A 20,741-nucleotide genomic window follows, 5' to 3' on the forward strand; every position below is an offset into this window, starting at 1 on the left:
TGGACACACAGTCCGGTTCAGAAAGAAAAACATACAGCTGGAGAAACACAGGGAGGAGGAGGTTTGTGAGAGGAAGTTTCAGAAGGAAGGTGAGGGGTTCCTTCTGAGGGGTTCTTTCTAAGAGGAAGAAAACCCCACTTTTTCTGGGTGTAGTTAGCAAGGGGCTATAACTAGATGAGGCTGTGGATGAGCCTGACTTTAAGGTTCCCGTTGACAAAGCTAAATCAGAATCCAGGCAAAAGGAAGCCGTTTAAAGTGCTCCTGGGAGTGGGAGCTAAGTTTGATGAAAGCTGTGTTTCAAGGGAAAACACAGCAACCTGAGTTAGGGGGCTTTACAGGGATTCAGACCAGAACAAACCTGGGTTAGGGAGGCCAGCGTGGGGGAGAAAGAAAAGGAGAGGGGTAGACTGACAGGATTTGGACATGGAAAGTGTATGGAGGTATAGATGGCGTTGTCAGGTGTAGATGGTGGGGTGTGACTTTCTACGGGGCAAGGCAGGAAGTCAGGAAGGGCAGATGTCAGGAAACCTGGACTAAGTGGTCAGAAGGCAGATGTCTACTGTAAAGCGCTTTCTCACAGTGAAGACAGGATAAGTACAAAGAGATCAGGTCCCCCATTGCTGTGTCCCTGCCAATTCTAGGATACTCAATTACTTTCCATTTAAACAAACTTTTCTTGAGCACCTCCACAACTAGCAGGCTCTAGGTGTTACAGGGGCTGGACACGTTTACAAACATGAATAGGGCACTTGCTAGAATAAACATCTTCCTCATAGGGATGTTGTGAGGATCATACTTGAGTTAACATGTTGCAAAGCACTTTAAAAAGTGTCTGGCACAGAGTAAATGAGATTTAAGAGCCAGTTATTACTCATTTTTATTAACTAAAGATTAGACTATCGGCGCCTAGCACAATGTCTGCGTGTGCTTACACTGGAGAACGATTAAAACCCTCAGATCTAGTGAAGGAGATTCCAAAGTACTTAAGGGCAAAACACATTTTCTAACCTTGAGTTCTAAGAGAGATTGGCAAAGATTCGACTGCAAAGGAGAATGACGACAATCGCCGAGGGACAGGTGGATTTGCCCTGGTGAGGAGGGCAAAAAGGGTAAGACAAGGCTGGCGAGCGAGGAGGCTCGCCTGCAGCAGGAGGCCTCACAGGCCGCAGAGCTCAGGACTAGGGACGCAAAGGGGCGGGCCCAGAACTGCGGAGAAAACTCCCGAAGCCGCGGAAAGGGCTTGGAAGTGCCTCAGACCATATTGGGAGCGTCTCGCTCCCAGAGTCGCCGAGCCCCGCCCCCGCGGCTCTCCGGGGCTCCCGGGGGGGCGCCCAGGCCTGTGGCGGCCTTCACAGTTCCCGAGCCCAGAGCCCGGCTCGCCCGCGACCGCGGACCCCCGGCCCACAGCCTGGTGGTGAGCCAGGCCCCAACCCCGCCTGGGGGCCACATCTGACGCTTACCGCCCACAGCACCACACTCCTGTACTCCCCCGCGGCCGCGAGTGGTGAGGCCCGGCCCCGCCCCCGACGCCAACGGGGGCGGGGCGTCCGCCCGTCACGTGACGGGGGAGTGACCTCGCCGCCCCGCGCCATGGGGGCTTCGGACCCGGAAGTGGCGCCTTGGGCTCGCGGCGGTGCCGCGGGGATGGCGGGAGCCGGAGCAGGAGCTGGAGCTCGCGGCGGAGCGGCGGCGGGGGTCGAGGCTCGGGCTCGTGATCCACCGCCCGCACACCGTGCACATCCGCGCCACCCTCGTCCTGCGGCGCAACCCTCGGCCCGCAGGATGGAAGGCTCGTCCGGGGGCCTGGGCTCCGGGGACAACGCCCCGACCACTGAAGCTCTTTTCGTGGCGCTAGGCGCAGGAGTGACAGCGCTCAGTCACCCGCTGCTCTACGTGAAGCTGCTCATCCAGGTGTGGGGAAGGGACGCCACAGGGAGGTGGAGGCTGTTGAAGGTGACAGGCCAGGATCTGGAGGAGGATCGGGGCGGGGGAGGCGACGGATTTGGGGAGAGAGGCTGGGACGGTGGGCCGAAGGAGTAGGAGAGGAGGGAAGCGATGAGGGATTAGGGGATGCAGGAGACATGGTTTTAGGAGTGCAAGAGACGGGGGCAAAGGGGTCAGCGACAAATTTGAGATGGGAGAAGGAACAAGGGATTTTGGGGTGCAGGGAAGCGATGGGATGGAGAAACAGGTTTGGGAGATGAAAGAATGGAGGCGATGTACTTGGACTAGGAGGGAAGGGGCAGCATTTTAGGGAGAGGGAAGAAACAACAGAATTGGGGGAGGGGCAGAGAGTTGTGGCGAATGGGTGGGTAGGAGGATTGGGGGCCAAGGCAAAGTGTTCAGAAGATGAGCACATATTTGGGGTGAAAGGGAGCAAGAGTTCTGGATTTGATAGAGATGGATTTAAAGCGGTTTGGTGGGGGGACAAAGGACTGAGAGATCGGGACCAAAATTTTAGGAAAGAGAAGGGCATTAGACCCCAGGGAGGAGGGGACGGGAGCATTGGATTTATTGGTGACGGAATTTGGGGGAAGAGAGCAGAGGCAAAGGATTCAGCAGAGAAGAGCTATCGGTTTACAGGAGATGGGGGCTCTGGATTTGATGGCGACGACAGACTTGATGGGAGGAGGGGAAAGTGACGTGCTTTTGGGGAGGGGAAAGATTGGGCGACGCAGTGGGGGATAGGAGGGGGCGATTTTTCTGGAGAGGGGAGCAAGATGGAGGACTTTAGGCGCAAAAGGATGACGCATTTGGAGGAGAAAGTCACGGTTAGGGGCGGGAGATGTACGGGGGGGTTGGGGTGAAAGGGTATGGGCGTATTGGAATTGGGCAGAAGGGACAGTTGGGACACAAAGTGGCAGGATATGTAGGGGCTGGCAGAAACAAGCCACAGTAGGATGTCTCTGGAATCGAGGCATGCAGGGGCACTTGGCATATTTGGTGGGACCAGCAGCGCCTTAGAGATGACTTGGGCTGCTTGAGAAAGGGAGAGATTGAGCTGGAAGTGGGGGGTGGAGGGAGTGCATTTGGCAGAATTAGGTGGGCGTGGCTGAGATGAGCACAGTGTAAATGGGGATGGTTCAGGCCTGGAGTGATACCTGAAGGTTTAGCCTAGAATTTTCAGTAGAGAGATGGGAGGGGCATATAAAAATTCAGATTGAGACCTAACCAAGATTTGAGATTTGATTTGAGTAGAGGCAAATGGGTATCAGATTTATGTTCTGATAATGGACTGGGAGTGGGAGATACAACTGGAATGAGAGGGAATTAGGAGTAATTGAAATCTGGGACCTGAGAAATGGGAGCAGTGGGTTTGGGGGTGTGGCAAGGACTAAGACAAAGAATGAAGAAATTCAGTCAGGGACACCAGGGTGCCTGACTAGAGTCTAATTGTGTCTGAGATGTGGAAATGGCTGATGGGGGAAAGTTGAGACTGGCATTTGGTTGTGATTTGGGAATGAGGGCTGCTTTACTTCTAAAATTTGGATTGTATTTACAGGAATAGATGTTACAGATTTGGGAGAGAAATTGAGGCTTTAGAACTAGTGGTACCTGAGATGAGAAGCAAGAATGATGGAATGAGATTGGGTGACCAATCAGGGTGTCCAATAGGAGTGTCTGCAGAGTGGAGGATGCTGGATACAAGGAGTAGGGGGCGTTCCATGTGAAGAAGTGACTTCATCATTTAGACCTTGGTAGGTTTGGTTTAAGGTTTGAGAAGAAAATTGAAATAAGAGTCATTTGGAAAGGCAGTTGAGGAATGAGAGAGAATAGGGAATTGAGGGATGAGGGAGTCCAGAGGGTGAGAACTGTATAGTGAGTGGGTAAGGAAAGGTGAGCCCAGTTGTGGTGACTGAGGTGGTCTGTCCGATTTGAATACAGCTGGTGCTGAATGTAATATATGAAGGTGAAATCCTAATGAGTATAGCTTGGGAGTCAGAGATAACAGTGGCAGGATTGGAGTGGTAGATTTGGGGTTGTCTATACTGAATGAGTAAGAATGCAGTTCCTGAGATCTGGGCTCAGGAGAGTTAGGTTTCAGGACTTGGAGATTTGAGGGACTGGCTCTACCAGTATCTGGTATAAAACTACAGCTTTGGCTGTGGTTAGATCTGGGTTAACACATTTGAGGATGAAATTGGGTGAGTAGACTTGGGAACAAATAATTAAAACTTGAGACTAAGGGGAATAGGGGTGAGATATGGTCAGTATGCCTTTGATAACCTGGGTAGAAGTTAAGAAGGTAGACTCTACAGATTTGGAAGCTGTGGTGATACGGAGTGAAGGGGCCCAGCAGGTTTAAGGGTAAAACTGGAATCAATGGTTCTCCCCAGTTGTGACTAGACTGGGTAAGGCAGCAGAAGAACAGTGGCTCAGACTTGGAGCTGAGAGTGTAAAGGGAACACTGCTTATGTAAGAGAACAAAATCGAAACAAAACTAACCCCAGAACCTTCCATCCCTTTCCCTGGGCTAGATTTCTTTTTCTTTAAAGGAGTTCTCCATCATGGGGCAAGTTTCTTAATTTACAATCAGTAGTGTATCATGTAGCTCAGAATCCCATCCACAAGGACCAACCTGAACTTTCAGAAATAATTTACTAAGGTGAAGAAGAAAGGAAATTGAGTCCAGAGAACACTAGAAGCATACCCAGTTCAATTTATAAGGCAGAGCTTCCCAACCCTGCTGTTTCTACCCTTTCCGACATCCCATAGGAATTGCTCTGGTCTGTGGGTTTGTCTGGCTTGCTCTTAGGGACAGAGCTGGTGTCCTGGCTCCCTGCCAGGGAAGGGCCTTCCCACACCCCAGTAAGGCTCTGGTCTCCTAGACACCTTGCCTCTTGCCTGGCAGCAGAGGGTTTTCTCATTAATCAGCAACATAAACAAATGGTCTAACCCCTCAGGAGAGACTTCTCCTCCTCACGGGGGTTTGGGTGGCTTGGTCCTTCACCTGCCCGTGAGTTTAACAGATACCTTAATTATAACCAGCATCTGTACAGCAAGAATCATGATAGCCGTACAGAAATGAGGGGGTCATTCTGTCACAGGGATATGGGATGATCAACAAGAGATCAAGTTGAGGAATTGTTTGAGGAGCAGCTGGGATTTGAGGTGACGGTTTGCCCTGTGTGGGAGTGAGCGGGACAGATTTGTCAGCATCTACAGTGGATGAAGTAAAAGGTTTGAGTGTAGGGTGAGTGATCTGTCTGAAGTTTGGGGCTGAGATTTGGGTATAATGTGTTTTGGTGTTGCCACATTTGGAATTGAGACTGGACTGAAGTTTTTAACCTGAAGATGAGAATTAACTGAGATTTTTTTTCTGCAATGAGCATGGGCTTTGAAGTACATAAACATGGGGGTTCTCTGCACTGGAAATACCGAATTGGGAGGTAAGGGTGTTGGGGACTGGGTGACTTGGATTGTGGTAAAGGTGGTATCTGGGACTGGGCATTTCTGTGCATTGGGAGATTACACGATGCTGATGGTTATAGACACCAGTGAAATTCTGAGTATGTTTTGGTGGGGAAAACATCAACAGAAACAGCATTAGACTTTGGGAGAAGAGTTAGAGGCCTGGGAAAGGTGAGAAGCAGTGAGACTGAATCAACAGTAGAATCTGACTTTCCCTTCGTATTTGTTGATTCTGAAGGTGGGTCATGAGCCGATGCCCCCCACCATTGGGACCAATGTGCTGGGGAGGAAGGTCCTCTACCTGCCGAGCTTCTTCACTTACGGTGAGTGTGCTTCCCAGGCAGGAAAGCCACTAAAAAGAAGCATCAGACAGGGAGCAGGCCTAGCTGGCCCTGGGGAACATGTCAGGCAGCTCAGGGCACCCAGAGTCAGAGCTGGGGTGGAGGACGGATTACAGGCAGTGGGATGTCGGTGTGGGAGCAGCTGACCAGTCCAGCTCCTCTGCCTAAGCTTCCAGCCGGCAGCCCAGGTGGCAGGAGAGGCAGACAGGTGCCTGAGAGAGGGCAGTCCAGGACAGTGGTTCCTGTCGTCCCTGCACCCCAAGCTATGCCTGGAAGCAGGGGTGGGAGTGGTTTTCCTTTTGCCTTTTGAGCAGTCCGGCCACCCTGTTAGCATTTCTTTCCTGCTACTCCAGCAGGAGCCTGTTGGGGCCTCCTGGATTCTTTTCCTTCGTCCTGTTCCCCTGCATTCCCCAGGCAGTGGTGCCTACCTGCCCTGGCATCTCCACCCCCTGGGTCTAGAATGGTGCACAGTGGGTCTCAGCTTCACTTCTGGTGTGCCCTGATCAGCTGCATAAGCTCAGGCAGGCTACTAACTGCTTTGGCCTCACGCTCATCAACTTCTTCATGTTCAGGCCCTTCATACAATCACCCCCTCTCTGCCCTCTGCAGCTCTGCCTGCCAGAGGTCTCTCCACCAAGAAGCCCGCCATGGTGGAGCTTGCCCTGTGCCAGTGAGGCCCACCTGGCTGCCTCTGCTCCTCACCCCCTGGCCCCTAACTGGCCAAAGCCATTTCAGATCTGCCATCCCTGTCCCCCTCCCAGTCCTCACCTCCATGGGGCTTCTCTAAACGTACCCCCTGCTCTCTGTGTTCACGCCAGGTGACCCACTCATGCTTCCTCCACCTCTTTTCTTAACTGTTCAGTTTAGAATGTTCTCTGAGAATCTTTCTGCCAAATAACTTGGGGCCTTGACTCCTGTCACCTTTTTTTTTTTCCCCACTTTACACACTGTTGGCAGAATCTGATGTCATGTTTCTCCACCAGTTTTGTCATTATGGTGTTGAGTACAGCGTAGCGCCGGGCAGAAAATGTTTTGTTAGGAAATCTGTTTGTGTTTGTTTCATTGTAAAATTGTCAGTATTGAAACAAGATTACACTGTATAGCACAGGGAAATATACACAAAATGTTATGATAGCTCACAGAGGAAAAAATGTGACAATGAGTGTGTATATGTCCATGAATGACTGAAAAATTGTGCTGAACACTGGAATTTGACACAACATTGTAAAATGATTATAAATCAATAAAAAATGTTAAAAAAAATTGTCAGTATTGAGGAGGAGGACATCACAGAGTCAGGAAGGCATCCCCACGGTAGGACAATGAAGCCACTATATAAAGTGAATACTGGATTTGTGTAAGGCCAGGGTGGCAGGCTGCCAGCCCCTCCATGTGGTTCCTCTGTACGTGGCTATTCTTCCTCTAGTCCAAGAGAGGTTGGAACCCAGACCATCTTTGTTCACGTCACATGGTCATTTCCGAAAAGACTCGGAGTAAAGGGATCTTGACAATCACCTTATTGCCTCTTGCAAAAATGAGCAGAGTTCCAAGGTGACCCTCACCCTGATTAAATAAATGTTGTTTCAGTCCAGATGCTTGATGCGCATTTCTAGACACAATTCCTACTCTTGAGTTGGGGAGGGGGTTCAGCTGTCTGACTGCTGAGAGACTGGACGAGATCTACTTCTCCCCATCACGGTGAAGAGCACCACAGCTGCTGTGACATTCTTCTGTGTTCTCCTCGGGGGACTTCATAGAGTTTTCTGGGGACTGCAGAAAAACATGATGGAGCCCTAGGCCAGCCAGGGGGCCCTTTGGGCATTTCTGCATACCTTTCTCTGCTCTCCCTTGTTCATAATTCTGGTCTGAGATGGAGAAATAGGGGTCCTTACTCCTTTTTTTTCTAGTAGGCAAATCGGATAGAAAGAGGTTAAGTTTCCTTCTGGAGCTCACACTCAAGCTTTTTCCTTTTGCTGACTGGAGCTCCCTTCCCCCAAATAAACCTTCCTTCCTGTTCTCCCCGTGCAGCAGGCTATCACATCGCCCCAGCATCCTCTCCCTTCTTACCCCTGTGTCTCCAGCCCACACCCATCTCAGGAAGCCGAACATGCAGGTACCAGGTGCTCCGGCGCCCAGGGAAAGCCAGTGCTAGCTGCCACGTGGAATGGTGGGGTCGTGGACATGTTGCGGAGAGAAGGGCACGCTTGCTGGTTCCTGCCACTGTGCGGTGCTGGAGAGCTAAAGTCTGAGCGAGATCTGAGGGGAGCACATTGTCTGAGGGAATGTTCTGCTAGCTTCCAGGTATTCAGGTTTATAAAAATAGTCTCCATTTTGAACATCATTTAAAAGTTGTTATTGAATAAAACAGAAGTTTAAGAAAGGTATCCTTTTAGAGACCCTAACAAGAAAACACTGACTCACACTGGTAGGATCTAGCTTCTCTGACTGCCTAAGTTTTTTTATGTATGTTCATTGGTGCCTCTGTTTTAGTTGCTTCTCCACTGGTTTTATAAATGCCAGTAGGAGCCAGGTGGGATCCTGGGTGCAGCACAGTGACAGAGTAGGACCGGCCCTCTCCGTGGCATGCTCCAGGGACACTCTTGAGCTTTTTTCCTAGGAGCCCTTCCTTTTCCTTTTTCTTCCCTTAAGTTACAAACTTCAGTATTGTTGATGGGCACTTGTTTGCCTTTTTTTCTTTTCTCGGAGAGAAACATTTTTTATAAGCAACAGGATTGGTTTCTAGGTTGTGTCACTTAAGTTGCTGGGTTGAAAAACTGCAGCTAAGCTTGCCAAGTAGATTTTTCAAAGCTACAAGAAGAAAATGTATCAACTTATTTGTCGAAAAATATGGTTTGAAGGTTTTACAAAAAGAAATGGGCTAAAGAAGACATTTGAGGGTGGTACCTGATTGCTTCTGGGGTCCTGAATGATGCTCCCTTCCACAACTGAAGTCAGCATGTACCATGTACTGAGGGACAGGCTGCATCTGGTCTGGGTGTGAATATGGCGCAGGAATGGGTGCATCTGGGCTGGGTGTGACGCTGCCACCTCTGCTTTCTTGTAGCCAAGTACATTGTGCAAGTAGATGGGAAGATAGGGCTGTTCCGAGGCCTGAGCCCCCGGCTGATGTCCAACGCGCTCTCTACCGTGACCCGGGGCAGCATGAAGAAGGTGAGCCCGGGGAGAAGCCAGGAATGGTTGCCTGAGATTTCCCTGAGGTCCCACTTCGCTTGGAGGCAGCTGTGTACACCAGTCCTGCTTCTCTGTTCCCAGACTGGTTCCCAGACTGGTTGGGGCTCCACCCCAGCACTGTAGCCAGGCTCCAAACCCTGGTGGTCCAACGCCAAGTCTCCTCAGTTGGGCAGGATCCTGCCCCACAGTCTGCCAGCTTGATTTCCCACAACTGTGATGCCAGGCAGGGGCTTTTCTGGCCCCTAGCGCCAGCCCCAGGGTTACTCGAGGCTGGCCCAGCTAATAGACGCTGCCAAGAAAATAGTAGGAGCTGCTTCTTGCTGTCTCTGTCCTTTCAGAGTTATGTTTATGAGATGTGGCTATACTTTGCTTCTATTAATTTTGGAGGGGAAGGTAATTAGGTTTATTCGTCTATTTATTTAATGGAGGTACTAGGGCATGAACCCAGGACCTCATGCATGCTAGGCATGCACTCTACCACTGAGCTGTACCCTCCCCCTGTACTTTGCGCTGATCTGCCTTTGTTCTTTACATCTCAGGTTTTCCCTCCAGATGAGATCGAGCAGGTTTCCAACAAGGATGACATGAAGACTTCTCTAAAGAAAGTGGTGAAGGAAGTGGGTATCTGGAATTTGATAGGAGAGTCTGATTATTTCTCACTGCCAGGTTGGGCAGGTCATTGAGAAGTCACGAGTTGGGTCCTCCTGTGTGCACAGGAGTGTGGTGGGACTGCAGGGAATCCCAGAAAGCCTCTCAGCTGCCATGGGGCCTGGCCTGGGACCCGGCAGCACTCCTGCCTAAAGGGAATTGTGTGTGAGTGACAGGTGGGGCCATCGGAGGTAGACTGGCCCCACGTGGGGGCTGCAGGATCCCAGTTTTGCCCCCATAAGTGCTTGTTGCTCCCTGTGAGTCCCAGTTCCAGAGACAGGCCAGACCAAGTCCCTGCCCTCTGCTCTCTTGCAGACTTCATACGAGATGATGATGCAGTGCGTGTCCCGCATGCTGGCCCACCCCCTGCATGGTGAGCCGGCCCACTGGAGACTGCATCTCAGCCGTGGGATGACCCCTCGTGGACTGTAGATGGGCAGCGGTAGAATTACTGGGAAGCGGTGTTACTGGGATTGGCCGGAAATCCTGTCCACAGGGAGCTGGGGCTCTTCCAGGCATAAGAAATGGGATGCCGTGGTCATGGGGCATGATGGGGATTCCCTCTGACACAGGCCATGTTGCACAGTGGCCTCTGTGCCAGGCACCCCACAGCTGGTTGGGGAGTCGTGAGCTTTGGCCACCATGTCACCTGGGTGTGTTTTCTTTTTCCTCAGTCATCTCAATGCGCTGCATGGTCCAGTTTGTGGGACGGGAGGCCAAGTACAGGTGGGTGATTCTTCTCAGGATTGGCAGGAGTGGCCCTGTCAGCATTTAGAATCTGCCGGGACAGGCCGTGCTGGGGTCAGCCGCTGGCCCTTTTCTGCCCTAGCTCTGACATGCTAGCTTCAGAGCAGGGGTGTAGTGGCTTCCATAGTCTGTGTGCAGAGGCATTTTCTCCCTCTTGCCCAGGGCTAACCTGGATAAGCCTAGATGGCCCACACAGGGTGAGTGGGGTTGGAGTCAGCTTGGATTAGGAGTTCTGGCAGGGTTTCCTCCTAGACTCTCTAGGCTACGCCCTAACCATTTCTCTAGCTCTCATAGAAGCCACTTAATAGTTACATCCTCTGCTGAGCAGCCGTCCACACCATGGCCTTGGGGCTCATCCCTTCCATTGGTTACCACATATGTACCCAGCACCTGCTGTGCCTAGCACTGAGCTGGGTGCTGTGGGAGCCTAGGTGTGTTGACACAGCCCTTTCCTGTGGCACTTGTGCCCTCCCTGCTCCTTTGAGGCTCAGTGCAGAACAGGAGGGAGATCCCAGAGGTATATGGTGGGAATACAGATTCTCAGATGCTCATTTTCTGGGATTAGTTGTTTTATGCAGCTGTCCTTGGGGCCACTGTCCCAGGAAGTTTGGCTGCCCTGGTACCTTATTTTGGGTTCACTAATAGCACTAATGGGAAATTGGCCCACTCCCCCAGAGTGAAACTCGAGGTTAGTAGACGGGACCGGAAGGGGATGATCTGGCTCAGAACCACTGTCCTGAGAAGAAAGGGTATTGGGCCCTGGGTGAGCTCTGGCTCCCACTGTCTTTCTCCTAGGCCACCCCAGTCCCCTTGGCTTTGCAGAGCCTCCATGCAGGACTGGCCACTTGGCAGTGCTAGCCACGGGTCACAGAGCTTGCTCTTGAGCCTCCTTTGCATTTTATGCCGAAGACACCGCAGCTTGTCTTCTGATCTCTAACAGGCTGCAGCGGCCTGGGCGCTCATGCCTAGCTCCTTGCTGGGGAGGACCAGATGCCTTTTCCCAGGCTGCATCTTCTGCTGCAGGGTCCTGTGTTCCTTTTGTGCCCTCTGGGAGGGTGCTTCTCTTCACGCATCACCCCTCCTCCTCTCTCTCTATCCGGCATGCAGGCTTCTCTGCCAGAAGGTTGTTTAGTCAGAGATAAGCTGTAGGGCTGGGCAGGAGAAGGGCCCATCCCCTCTGCAGCAGCCCAGGCTGGAGGGTTCATTCCTGTGTTCCAGACCCACAGAAAACAGCAGTAGAGAACTGGGGGTCTGCCCTTGGGTGGTTGGGTTTCTTCAGTCTCCATGAACTGTGTAGAACCCCCTCACCTCTAAACAAGAGTTCTGATCGTCTCGACTTGGGTTCTGCCTGGCAACAGAATTTCCCCATCCCAGCCAGGACTGAATGGCTCGGAGCAGGGGTGGTGGGCTCTGCTCCACACCAGGGCATGGGCTTCTCTAAGGTGACCGGGTGACCTCATATCCCTGTGTTCTTCACAGTGGCGTCTTGAGCTCCATTGGGAAGATTTTCAAAGAAGAGGGGCTGCTGGGATTCTTTGTGTACGTGAGTTTATACACCCCATAACTGGCCACGGGCATGGCTCTACTAACAGGCATTCTCAGCCTCAAAGGCTGCAGGTGCCGGCCTCACACTAACCACAGGGCTCTGTCCCCGCTACTCCTCCGCCTGAGCAGCTGTACCTCAGCCCATAGGGCTCCATAGTACTGCGAGCTGTGGACCGTCTGGACCAAAGCTGCCCAGCCCTTTCCACGTCATGGCTCACACGGAAATGGTACTGTTTGTCCAGCACACTGGGGGCATGGACTGACCTCCCCCTCAACCCCAGTGCCCGCATCCATTTACGCCAGGGCTGGGGGTGGGCACGGGGCTAGTCTTAAGGATGTCTCCAGGTCTTCCATCATCCTTGGTTTCACTGCTGAAAAATAACTGAATATCTGTAAATTGGGCTGAGGGTCAAGCTCTGGCAGGTCACAAGCTGACTAGCTATTGGATCCTGTTTGACATAGCATTTCTGACAAATTAGTTTTTTGTATTCAACATTTAGGATATTTCATATAACAATTCATACTTCTGGCTTCTCTTGAAAAGTCAGGACCTGACCGTGCTGTGCCTGTGTTTCTGTAGAGCAGCTGTTGGCAGGGCACACAGTCTCCTGAGCGCCCCGGACCCCCTGCCTTCCTTGGTCTCACGCCCACCTTACTTCACCTGTAAAGAAAGCTCATACTGAAAAGACTGTGTCCAGACAGAATAAACCACAAACAGAACCCGAAAGCCAGGCCTGACAAACAGCATTTGTTCTGCTTTTTAAGGTCTAGGCAGTGACATATGTCTATTGTGTACCCAGTACACTAGACACGGGGCTCTCTGTCAACTCATACTGTGGATTCATCATTGGCCAGGTGTTCTACGTGGAGGCATGTGTATATGTATATGTATACAGTTCTCACGAAGAGGTGATTTTGCTCTACGGGCAATGGTAATGTCTGGAGACGTCTTACGATTGTCAGAGCTGGGATCTAGTGGGTAGAGGCCGGGGATGCTGTGAAACATCCTGCAGTGCAGATGTCAGCCCTGCAACGAAGAATCATTCAGCCCTAAATGTTGACGAACCTTGATACATATACACACATGTATTCATATATATATATTCATATATATGTATATCTATATGCGTGTATATGTAAATATATGTGTGTATATACACGTGTGTGAATAAATGTTTGCCTGTGTGACTGATACTTCAGACCCTAAAACACTGCACATCACCATTGTACCATTTTCACACTCATTGTACATTTTCTATTCTGGCATGTGTGCCTAGGATTCCCACACAGCAGATGCTTACTTGTTAGGTTCTTTTTTTCTTCACATTTTTGTAGAATGGGTGATTCCCACACTCAGAAAGCACCAAATGTAAGTGTGTAAAGTCAGTCTGAGCACAGGTGGAAGCAACAGGATTGGAAATTGCATTCATAAAGGTTCATCTTGTTAATGTCCCTCATATCATAGGTGTGTTACATATATTTTGAACTTTTTAAATATTTCAAAATAAGATTTTTAAAAACTCAAAAATCATAATTCTGTATCTCCTATATCTAAACAAACAAACACATTTAAAAAAAACACAAGTAGCACACAAGACTCGCTGATCTCAGTCTGGCTTTTTGCCCTCAGCTCTGTATCTTAGAGAACCTTCCATATCAGTGTATAGAGTTGCTTATTCTAAAGGCCATCACAGTAGAAGTCAGCCCTCCTTGCAAAAGCTTGTATGGAATGTCTTCACTGGAACATTCCAGGACTGAAGACACAGATGCACTGAGCAGAGTATTTTGTGAGAGCTGATTAGGTAGAGGCCAGGAGAAAAGATCTTAATGTGTAAGTATTCTTTCATAATCTGCTTTTGAAAATGCCAGATTTCACAACATTCACATCTTAGGGCCAGCTTCTGTGGTTTGAAAACTGCTTGTGAGACCATCACCTTAACTTGTGGAGTCAGATGTGGCATGTAACATACACACACACACCCCCCATGCAGAAAGGACCACTGCTTTCCTGGTGTGGATAGCCGCTGGCCCACATGGCCCCTGCAGGCCTCCTTCCTGAGGTGGTGCCAGTGGATATGCTGAAGTTTTGAGCTTGGAGCATCCTCGCCTGTTTCCTGAGTGTGGAGTCCCCAGGAAATGTTCCCCTCCCTCCTCTGCTCATCTTTGCTCACCTTGTTTTTTAGCGGCTTAATCCCTCACCTCCTGGGAGATGTGGTTTTCTTGTGGGGCTGTAACCTGCTGGCCCACTTCATCAATGCCTACCTGGTGGATGACAGCGTGAGTGACACCCCAGGGGGGCTGGGGAACGACCAGAATCCAGGTTCCCAGGTTGGTTGGAACAAGGACTTGTCCATCTTTCCATGTACTGCTGATGCCCAGGGTCTGGGGCAGACTTGAGGACTCTGGGATCTAAGCATCAGGCCCTGAGGGCTAGAGAGTGCCCCTGAGGAGAGGTCTGAGAGGACCTCCTGTTGTCCCAGGTCACTTTTGCCTCCGAGGAGAATGGCCTCGAGAGATAAGATCTATAACTAGACCTAGAGGGGTTTATGGAATGCCCATCCCTAGGCAGCTTTATAGGTAAGATAGACCCCAGCTTATCCAAAGCAGGTTTGAGGCAGTGACCCAACCAGGGATCCCTAGAAAATCAGGAGATAGACCAACTAATAATAACCCTTTAGCTTTTGCTCAGCGTTTTATGCTTTTTAAAGCCTTTCTGTGAACATTATGATGTTTGATCCTGACATCACGCCAGTTGTGAAGGGAACAGAGGGTATAACATCCTGTCTTACAGGTAGATTGAGACCCAGAGATTGACAGGCTCTCCCGAGGCACACGGCTGGCAATCAACAGGGCTAGGACTAGATCCTTCCCTGTGCCAGGCTGTGGGTGCTTCCCCCTTGAGGTTTTTCAGTCAGCTAAGAAGGGTACCATGAAGGTGCACCCCAGTGTGAGCTTAGAGTGGCCTACACAACCTGGTATGCACGGATCTCTGAGCAGATTGGGTCAGGCATGGGGAGGCCTTGGTCCTTCTAAAAGGCACTTAGTGAGGAAGGGTTTCTGGGGACTTGATGGGTTGACTGGTTCTGCATGAACCAAAATAAGAGTTGGGGAGTGGTGATGGGCGAGGGTTCCTGGTTGCCAGACATTCCAGCAGCAGGGATTGCCTACCACAGGAGGATAGATGAGAGGCTGGGGACCTGTCTGCCTGAATCACCTTTTCAGGGGTGGGGGGTTCATAGTCTCCATGTGTCTGTGTCTGGGCCTCAGAACAGTGGTTTGGGGTGGGGGTGGTCTGGGAAAGTGTGTGGCAAGGAGTGCCTGCTCCAGCTGAGAGCTCTGCTTAGAGGAAAACTGGCTATTTGATGTGGGTCAGTGAGTCTTACTGGCCTTTTAATGTAAGTAAATTAAATGACTCCATAGAGACCAGCTCCTATCTGCAACTACAGTGGCACAACCATGGCCCTGCCCTTTCTCGGGGCATTATGGGTGGGTGAGCTGCTGCCGTCACATACAAAGCAAGGCTGGGACAGCTTGGGGAGGGTTGGTGTCCCACGGTTGGTTTCCTCCAGTCCAGGTGGGCAGGTGTTTTACCAGGGGCTGCTGCACCTACCTCGCTGAGAGCAGCAGTCAACTCTTCATTGACAGTATTTTTCAAGTGTTTTTCTGTGTGTGGCTTAAAGGCTAGGGCAAGGCTGCCATTCAGGCAGAGGGCCGAGCAGACCTCTGCCCAGGGTTGCAGAGCATCCATCTTGTGGGATGGCCATGTCACAGGAAGCTGAGGGGTATGTAGTTACCCTTCTCAGCTGGGGGCTGTTTCATGGACAAAGTCGAATTCAGGAGTTGAGGCCTGAAGCGAATGAAAGCTTGGTGAGGTGGGGTGGCAGTAAGCCCATAGTTTCTCCTTGCCTCCTGCTATAGGACCAAGATTCTGTGTCTTGGTAGTTCTGGTGGGTGTCTGTCTTTTCATTCAGTAAGCACTTACTGAGCACCGACTGTGTGCCCAGCCCTGGACATTGATGAAGGCAGTCAAAGGCCAAGCCCTCAGAGCTCATGGCTCTGGGGGTTATGCAGGCCACAGTCTGAGTTTCTGACCAGCTGGTCACCATCCCCGTCGGAGTCGCAGAAGTCCCATCAGTCCGATTATCCCACTTCTGCCTCCCAGATCTCTTCTCAGCTCTGACTGTAAGGCTGTGAAAGCCGCTGGCAGACCCTGAAAGGGAACGCAGTGTGTACAGCGGGCGTGTGAAGAGCAGAGTACCGAGAGGGTGTGAGGCCAGTGTGGAGGGGGAGGTGAAGGGGGCCACAGACCAGGCAGCACAGATGGGGCAGGAGACTGCGTATCTGAAGTCCACATCCACGGCACCTGTGGCAAATCAGTCTTCCTTTATGTCTCTTCAGTTCAGCCAGGCCCTGGCCATCCGGAGCTACACCAAATTTGTGATGGGGGTAAGTCAAGCCAGTTGCCCTTCACAGTCCTGGGGCCTGGGCGGGGCTTAGGAGGCCAGCTCTGGTGATGGTTGGAGGCAGGCCTCAGTATGGGGTGTTGGCTTAGTGCGTCCCTGCTCCCTGAGCCCAGGTCCAGGGCTGGTGGTGGGTGGAGTCACTGACACTCCGGTCTCCCGGCAGATTGCAGTGAGCATGCTGACCTACCCCTTCCTGCTGGTCGGTGATCTCATGGCTGTGAACAACTGTGGGTAAGTGAGCCCCTCTACCAGGTGCCCTGCCAAGGCTGCTGGGGGAACCCAGCTGAGCCCGTCCAGTGCTCTGCTCCTCCCGCTTGGTCTGTGTGTGGGCTCAGCCAACTAGGCACCCTGGCTTCCTCTGGGATTCACACCATTTGGGATGAATCTGTGGTTTGGTATGTGGGTCGTGGCAGCTCCAAGCCATTCCATCTCAAGGGCTTCTTTTCCTTGGTTGATCTGTCTCCCAGTGTTCTGTGGGTCTAATATGGCTTTCCTTCCCTGGGCAGGCTGCAGGCCGGGCTCCCCCCTTACTCCCCAGTGTTCAAATCCTGGATCCACTGCTGGAAGTACCTGAGTGTGCAGGTAAGCATGCTCCCCAGGGAGGAGGTTTTTCCCACTCTTCTGCTCTATCTATCAGATGAAAAGGTTTTGTGTGCTCTTCATTACATGGAACATTAAGGGGTTGCCATGGAATCCAGTGCTGTGAGTGAGAAGGATAAAGAGAATGTAGACTTGGTTTGAGGCACTTGACTTAAATTTTACTTTTAGAAAGGATTGGAGGTAGTTAGATCTGAATTTACTTTAAAATTACACATCAGACAAGGTCTTTCCTTCAACTCTTAAAAAGACACTTAGAACAAGTACAAGGGAGCTCTTGGTGGTAAAGCCCAAGAACTTCTTACACCGCGAATAACCGGGGCTGAAAACACAGCTGGTGTGTTGGAGGTCGTCTGGGTTCCCAGGAGAGCCTGAGGGTGGAGCTGGGCCATGTGGTCAGCTTGACAAGGGTGCTAGTATTGGGGTTTTTGTGTTCTATGTCCAAGCACCCTCCTGGCTGGAGCTCTTGCGCCCAGAGGTCAAGCATCCAGGTGTCTGGCCCAGGGCAAATCTTTGCCTTTTCCTGGCCTTGGTTGGCCTCAAAGCAAAATGGGACAGTGGCTTAGGAAGGAGGAGCCAGCCCACTAACTTGCCTCAAGGATGAGAAAGGACAGGAAGTGGGGAGGCAAGAGACAGACACAGGTCTTCCTGGCAACTCCGGTTGGCTCTGCATGCATCACATCCCGTGGTACTGGAGGAGCCCCGGATCACTTGGGCTCTGAAGCCAGAAGGGCGGTGTGTTTCCTCTGGGGGTTTCCTACTTAGTAGCCCCATCACCACCGGACATCTTGTGGCATGAAGTGGACCGCTCCCTTGTGCTTCAGCACAGGGCAGATTCTGACCTTGCCCTCCAGGAATGCAAGCTGAGGCCCTCCACCTCCAACCCTGGGGTCTCTGAGCGGCTGGACCCTCTGTGTCTTATACTGGCCTTGCTCTGGGGCAGGATGAGAAGCACGGCTTTGCCTTTCACTGACCTGGGGTCCTTCCAATCCAGGGTCAGCTCTTCCGTGGCTCCAGCCTGCTTTTCCGCCGAGTGTCATCAGGATCGTGCTTTGCCCTGGAGTAACCTGAATCACCATCAAAAACACGCTGTCTCAGCCTGGCCACTGTGGGTGAGGCCTGATCATCTCGGGGCACCTGTAAGACGACCAACCTGGCAGCACCTAGATGTGCTCCAGCACAGCTGGGCTTCGGTTTCCATATTTGCCATGTGTCTGTCCAGAAGCAGGGGTTGGGTGGGGGTGAGGCTGCGCCCAGTGGATTGGTTACCTGCTAGACCTGGGGGAGGTGGAATGGGGCTGGGAACTTGGGGCAGAATCCCCTTACCTTGCAGATTTGCTGAGTCTGCCTCATGCAGGGGGCCAGAGAATGTCTTGTGGAGGCCCAGGCTGAAGGGGCAAAGGCTCCTAGGGTCAGGTCCCATCCCCACATTCACACCACTCGAGTCAGCCCCAGCTGTCAAACTGCAGCTCAGCTGGGAGCATCGCTCTCCTGCTTTGTAAATAGGACGTGACCCCCTTTCATGCGGCCACCATCATGTCTAGGCCTGTGCTAGGAAGCTCTCGCTAGGTCCTGCCTTCATTTTTCTCAACACTACTTTTCTGATAAGAAGGCTGTACCTTCTGAATGGGAAATCATGTGACAGCTCAGAATGTGTGCCCTAGTCAAATGCTCATTGGTTTAATGGTGACGCCTCATGTGCAGGATCTGGTTACCTGTGCAGTTGTGAACACCCAGATGTTAGATCAGTGTCTAGTCTTATCCAGTTTAAAGTTCCTAATAAGATTTGACCCTTTTTTCCTCAAATAAATGTGTTGGCGGTGATTTGGAGTTCTGTGGGGAGTCTCTTATTTTTATGAGCTTAACACTCTGCAGGGGCTTTCTCAGTCTTTTGTGGTTGTGTGAAAAGGGGCTGTAAAGCAACAGGGCTGGGGGCAGCTGTGAGAAGTGTCCAGACTTGGTGTTGATCAGCCTGGAGGCGGGGCGGGGTAGGGGGGCAAGGGTCGTTGGGTGGTTTTCTGAATTAGACAAGGCCAAGATGCCAGTTTACAGAGCACCAGCTAGTGCACAGGCCTGTTCCTAGGAAGACAGGCCCTTTAAAGCTTCCCAGCTTCAGAAAATGTTCCACCCAAACCCCCAGCTGTCATCTCAGAACTGTTTGCAGATGACATTGTCGGGTTTTGCTGGCTCAGTTGGTGTAGTGGTCATGTGGTTACAGCAGAAGGGGTAGATGTGGTGCAGCTAAGGCGCCAAGCTTAGCCTTCTCTGGAAAAGGCAAAGCTCCTTTTATTCGCTTCTGCCCAGCACTGGGGTCTGTAAACACAAAACTTACAAATGGGATATGCTGGCCCCTGGGGACTGTGGGCTTCCAAGCTGATGGGGTTTTAATACCCCCCAGTTCAAGGCTGGCTGGGTTCCCTGGGCAGGTCTCTGCCCTTATTCTCGGGGAGTTGGCTTCAGAGAGCTGGGGTTTGGGACTTCGGTCATACTTCCTCACAGGTGTAGGGGCTGGGCCGTGCCCACGGAAGGCTCCGTGATTCTTTTGCAGAGCTGGTTTTCCCCAGAGGCCTAATCACAGTTGACTTGAGGGCAGTTTATCTCACGTATCCTTGTTCCCTGGGAATGCAGCAGTGTTCCTGTGCAGGTGTCCTGTGAATGTATGTTGGTGGGGGTCACTAAAGTCTTGCACTTACTTCAGGTGGCTGAGGTGGCAGGGAGGGAGAGCACACAGCAAGGGGAGCGGGCCTGGCCTTGCTGGCACCAATGCTGTAGAGGAGGAAGGCCCTTCAGAGGCCTAACTGCCACATGGCATATGACCTTTTTCCAGCCCAGCATGATTTCCCACACAACCCACTGACCACTGTCCTGTGGTAACATTTCTTCCCACTTCTCCACCCTCAAGTCCTATTATTGTATTGATTACTTTCTGTGATCCCCCAGATTCAAGAGTCTGAGCTGAAGTGGTCCTAAAGAGCCCCTCCCTCTTACAGCCACCTCCTCCCAGGTGTTTGGAAAGGCCACTTGAGTAAAGAGCCAGCCTGGGTGGGCCTGGCGAGTCACTTTGAGGAAAGCCAGTGCTGTTCTCAAGTAATACCCTGGGAGTTCTGAATTTCAGGGTCTTGACTACATTTCCTAGGTTATGCCTACCCAGAAATGGCAAGAAAATCACCTTTGATACTCTGTCTCGGTTTTTAGTTGAGCAAAGTACAGGTTTTACCCCTAACGATTTTCAGTTCAGTATTGAAGTGAATGTATTGTGTATGTTAAGTGTTCCCTTTGTTTCCTGGACCTTTCAGTCTTTGAGAGCTGAAGCCTCCTTTGCCTCCCCTGCCCCCACCCTCTCCCCCTGGCACTTAGCAGGTTTCCTTTCAGTCCTGGAAACTAGAGTGACAAGGTCCTTATCTGACAAAGGAGATTGGGTTTAATTGGGGCAGGAGGGAGCTGAGCTGTCAGCAAAAGGAAGGGTGGTGGGAGTGGGAATGTCCTTGTGGGGAGCCAGTCACTTTCCTCCCCTCCTGGAAAACCTAATTCTGATGGACAAAGCTGGAAAATCTCTGACAGGCCTTTTGGGAACTCCTGTGGTAAAGTCTGAGGTGGCAGCAGAGGCCTGTGCTAGGACAGCCCTTGTTACTGTGCCAGTGCCCCAGTGCCTGGGAGTCGTGCAGCCTAGTGCTGAAGCAGACCCATCCCACTCTGGTCCCCGAGGCCTCTGAGTACCAGCCCCCTGCCCTTCTTTTGAACATGCCCTCCATTCTCATGGGCTTCTGACACACCCCTTCCCGGCCCAGTTGTTACA

At 51.6% G+C, this 20,741-nt stretch overlaps 2 protein-coding genes across 3 annotated transcripts in view; one reads left to right on the forward strand and one right to left on the reverse strand.

Moving 5' to 3' along the window:
• The window catches only part of FGD2 (FYVE, RhoGEF and PH domain containing 2), a 33,188-nt gene extending 31,674 nt beyond the window's left edge, over positions 1 to 1,514 (reverse strand). Inside the window, exon 1 of the mRNA XM_072945093.1 lies at positions 1,461 to 1,514. The gene's annotated coding sequence lies outside the window, so the exon portion shown is untranslated. The remainder of the gene's footprint in view (positions 1 to 1,460) is intronic.
• MTCH1 (mitochondrial carrier 1) lies at positions 1,208 to 18,775 on the forward strand. 2 transcript variants are annotated; one of them, XM_006202055.3, is made up of 12 exons: positions 1,208 to 1,911; positions 5,651 to 5,735; positions 8,818 to 8,924; positions 9,485 to 9,562; positions 9,909 to 9,966; positions 10,268 to 10,319; positions 11,820 to 11,879; positions 14,069 to 14,162; positions 16,284 to 16,331; positions 16,512 to 16,579; positions 16,855 to 16,930; positions 17,940 to 18,775. In XM_006202055.3, the coding sequence occupies exons 1-12, from the start codon at positions 1,591 to 1,593 to the stop codon at positions 18,009 to 18,011; spliced, it is 1,119 nt and encodes a 372-aa protein (XP_006202117.1). In that variant the 5' UTR covers positions 1,208 to 1,590; the 3' UTR covers positions 18,012 to 18,775. The 2 variants fall into 2 exon arrangements, with proteins under 2 accessions (XP_006202117.1, XP_006202116.1); XM_006202054.3 differs by having other exon boundaries at positions 1,540 to 1,911; positions 14,069 to 14,213.
• Positions 18,776 to 20,741: the final 1,966 nt, after the last annotated feature.

The sequence above is a fragment of the Vicugna pacos genome, chromosome 20, assembly GCF_048564905.1.
Source record: "Vicugna pacos chromosome 20, VicPac4, whole genome shotgun sequence".
In the NCBI taxonomy this organism is placed as follows: Eukaryota; Metazoa; Chordata; class Mammalia; order Artiodactyla; family Camelidae; genus Vicugna; species Vicugna pacos.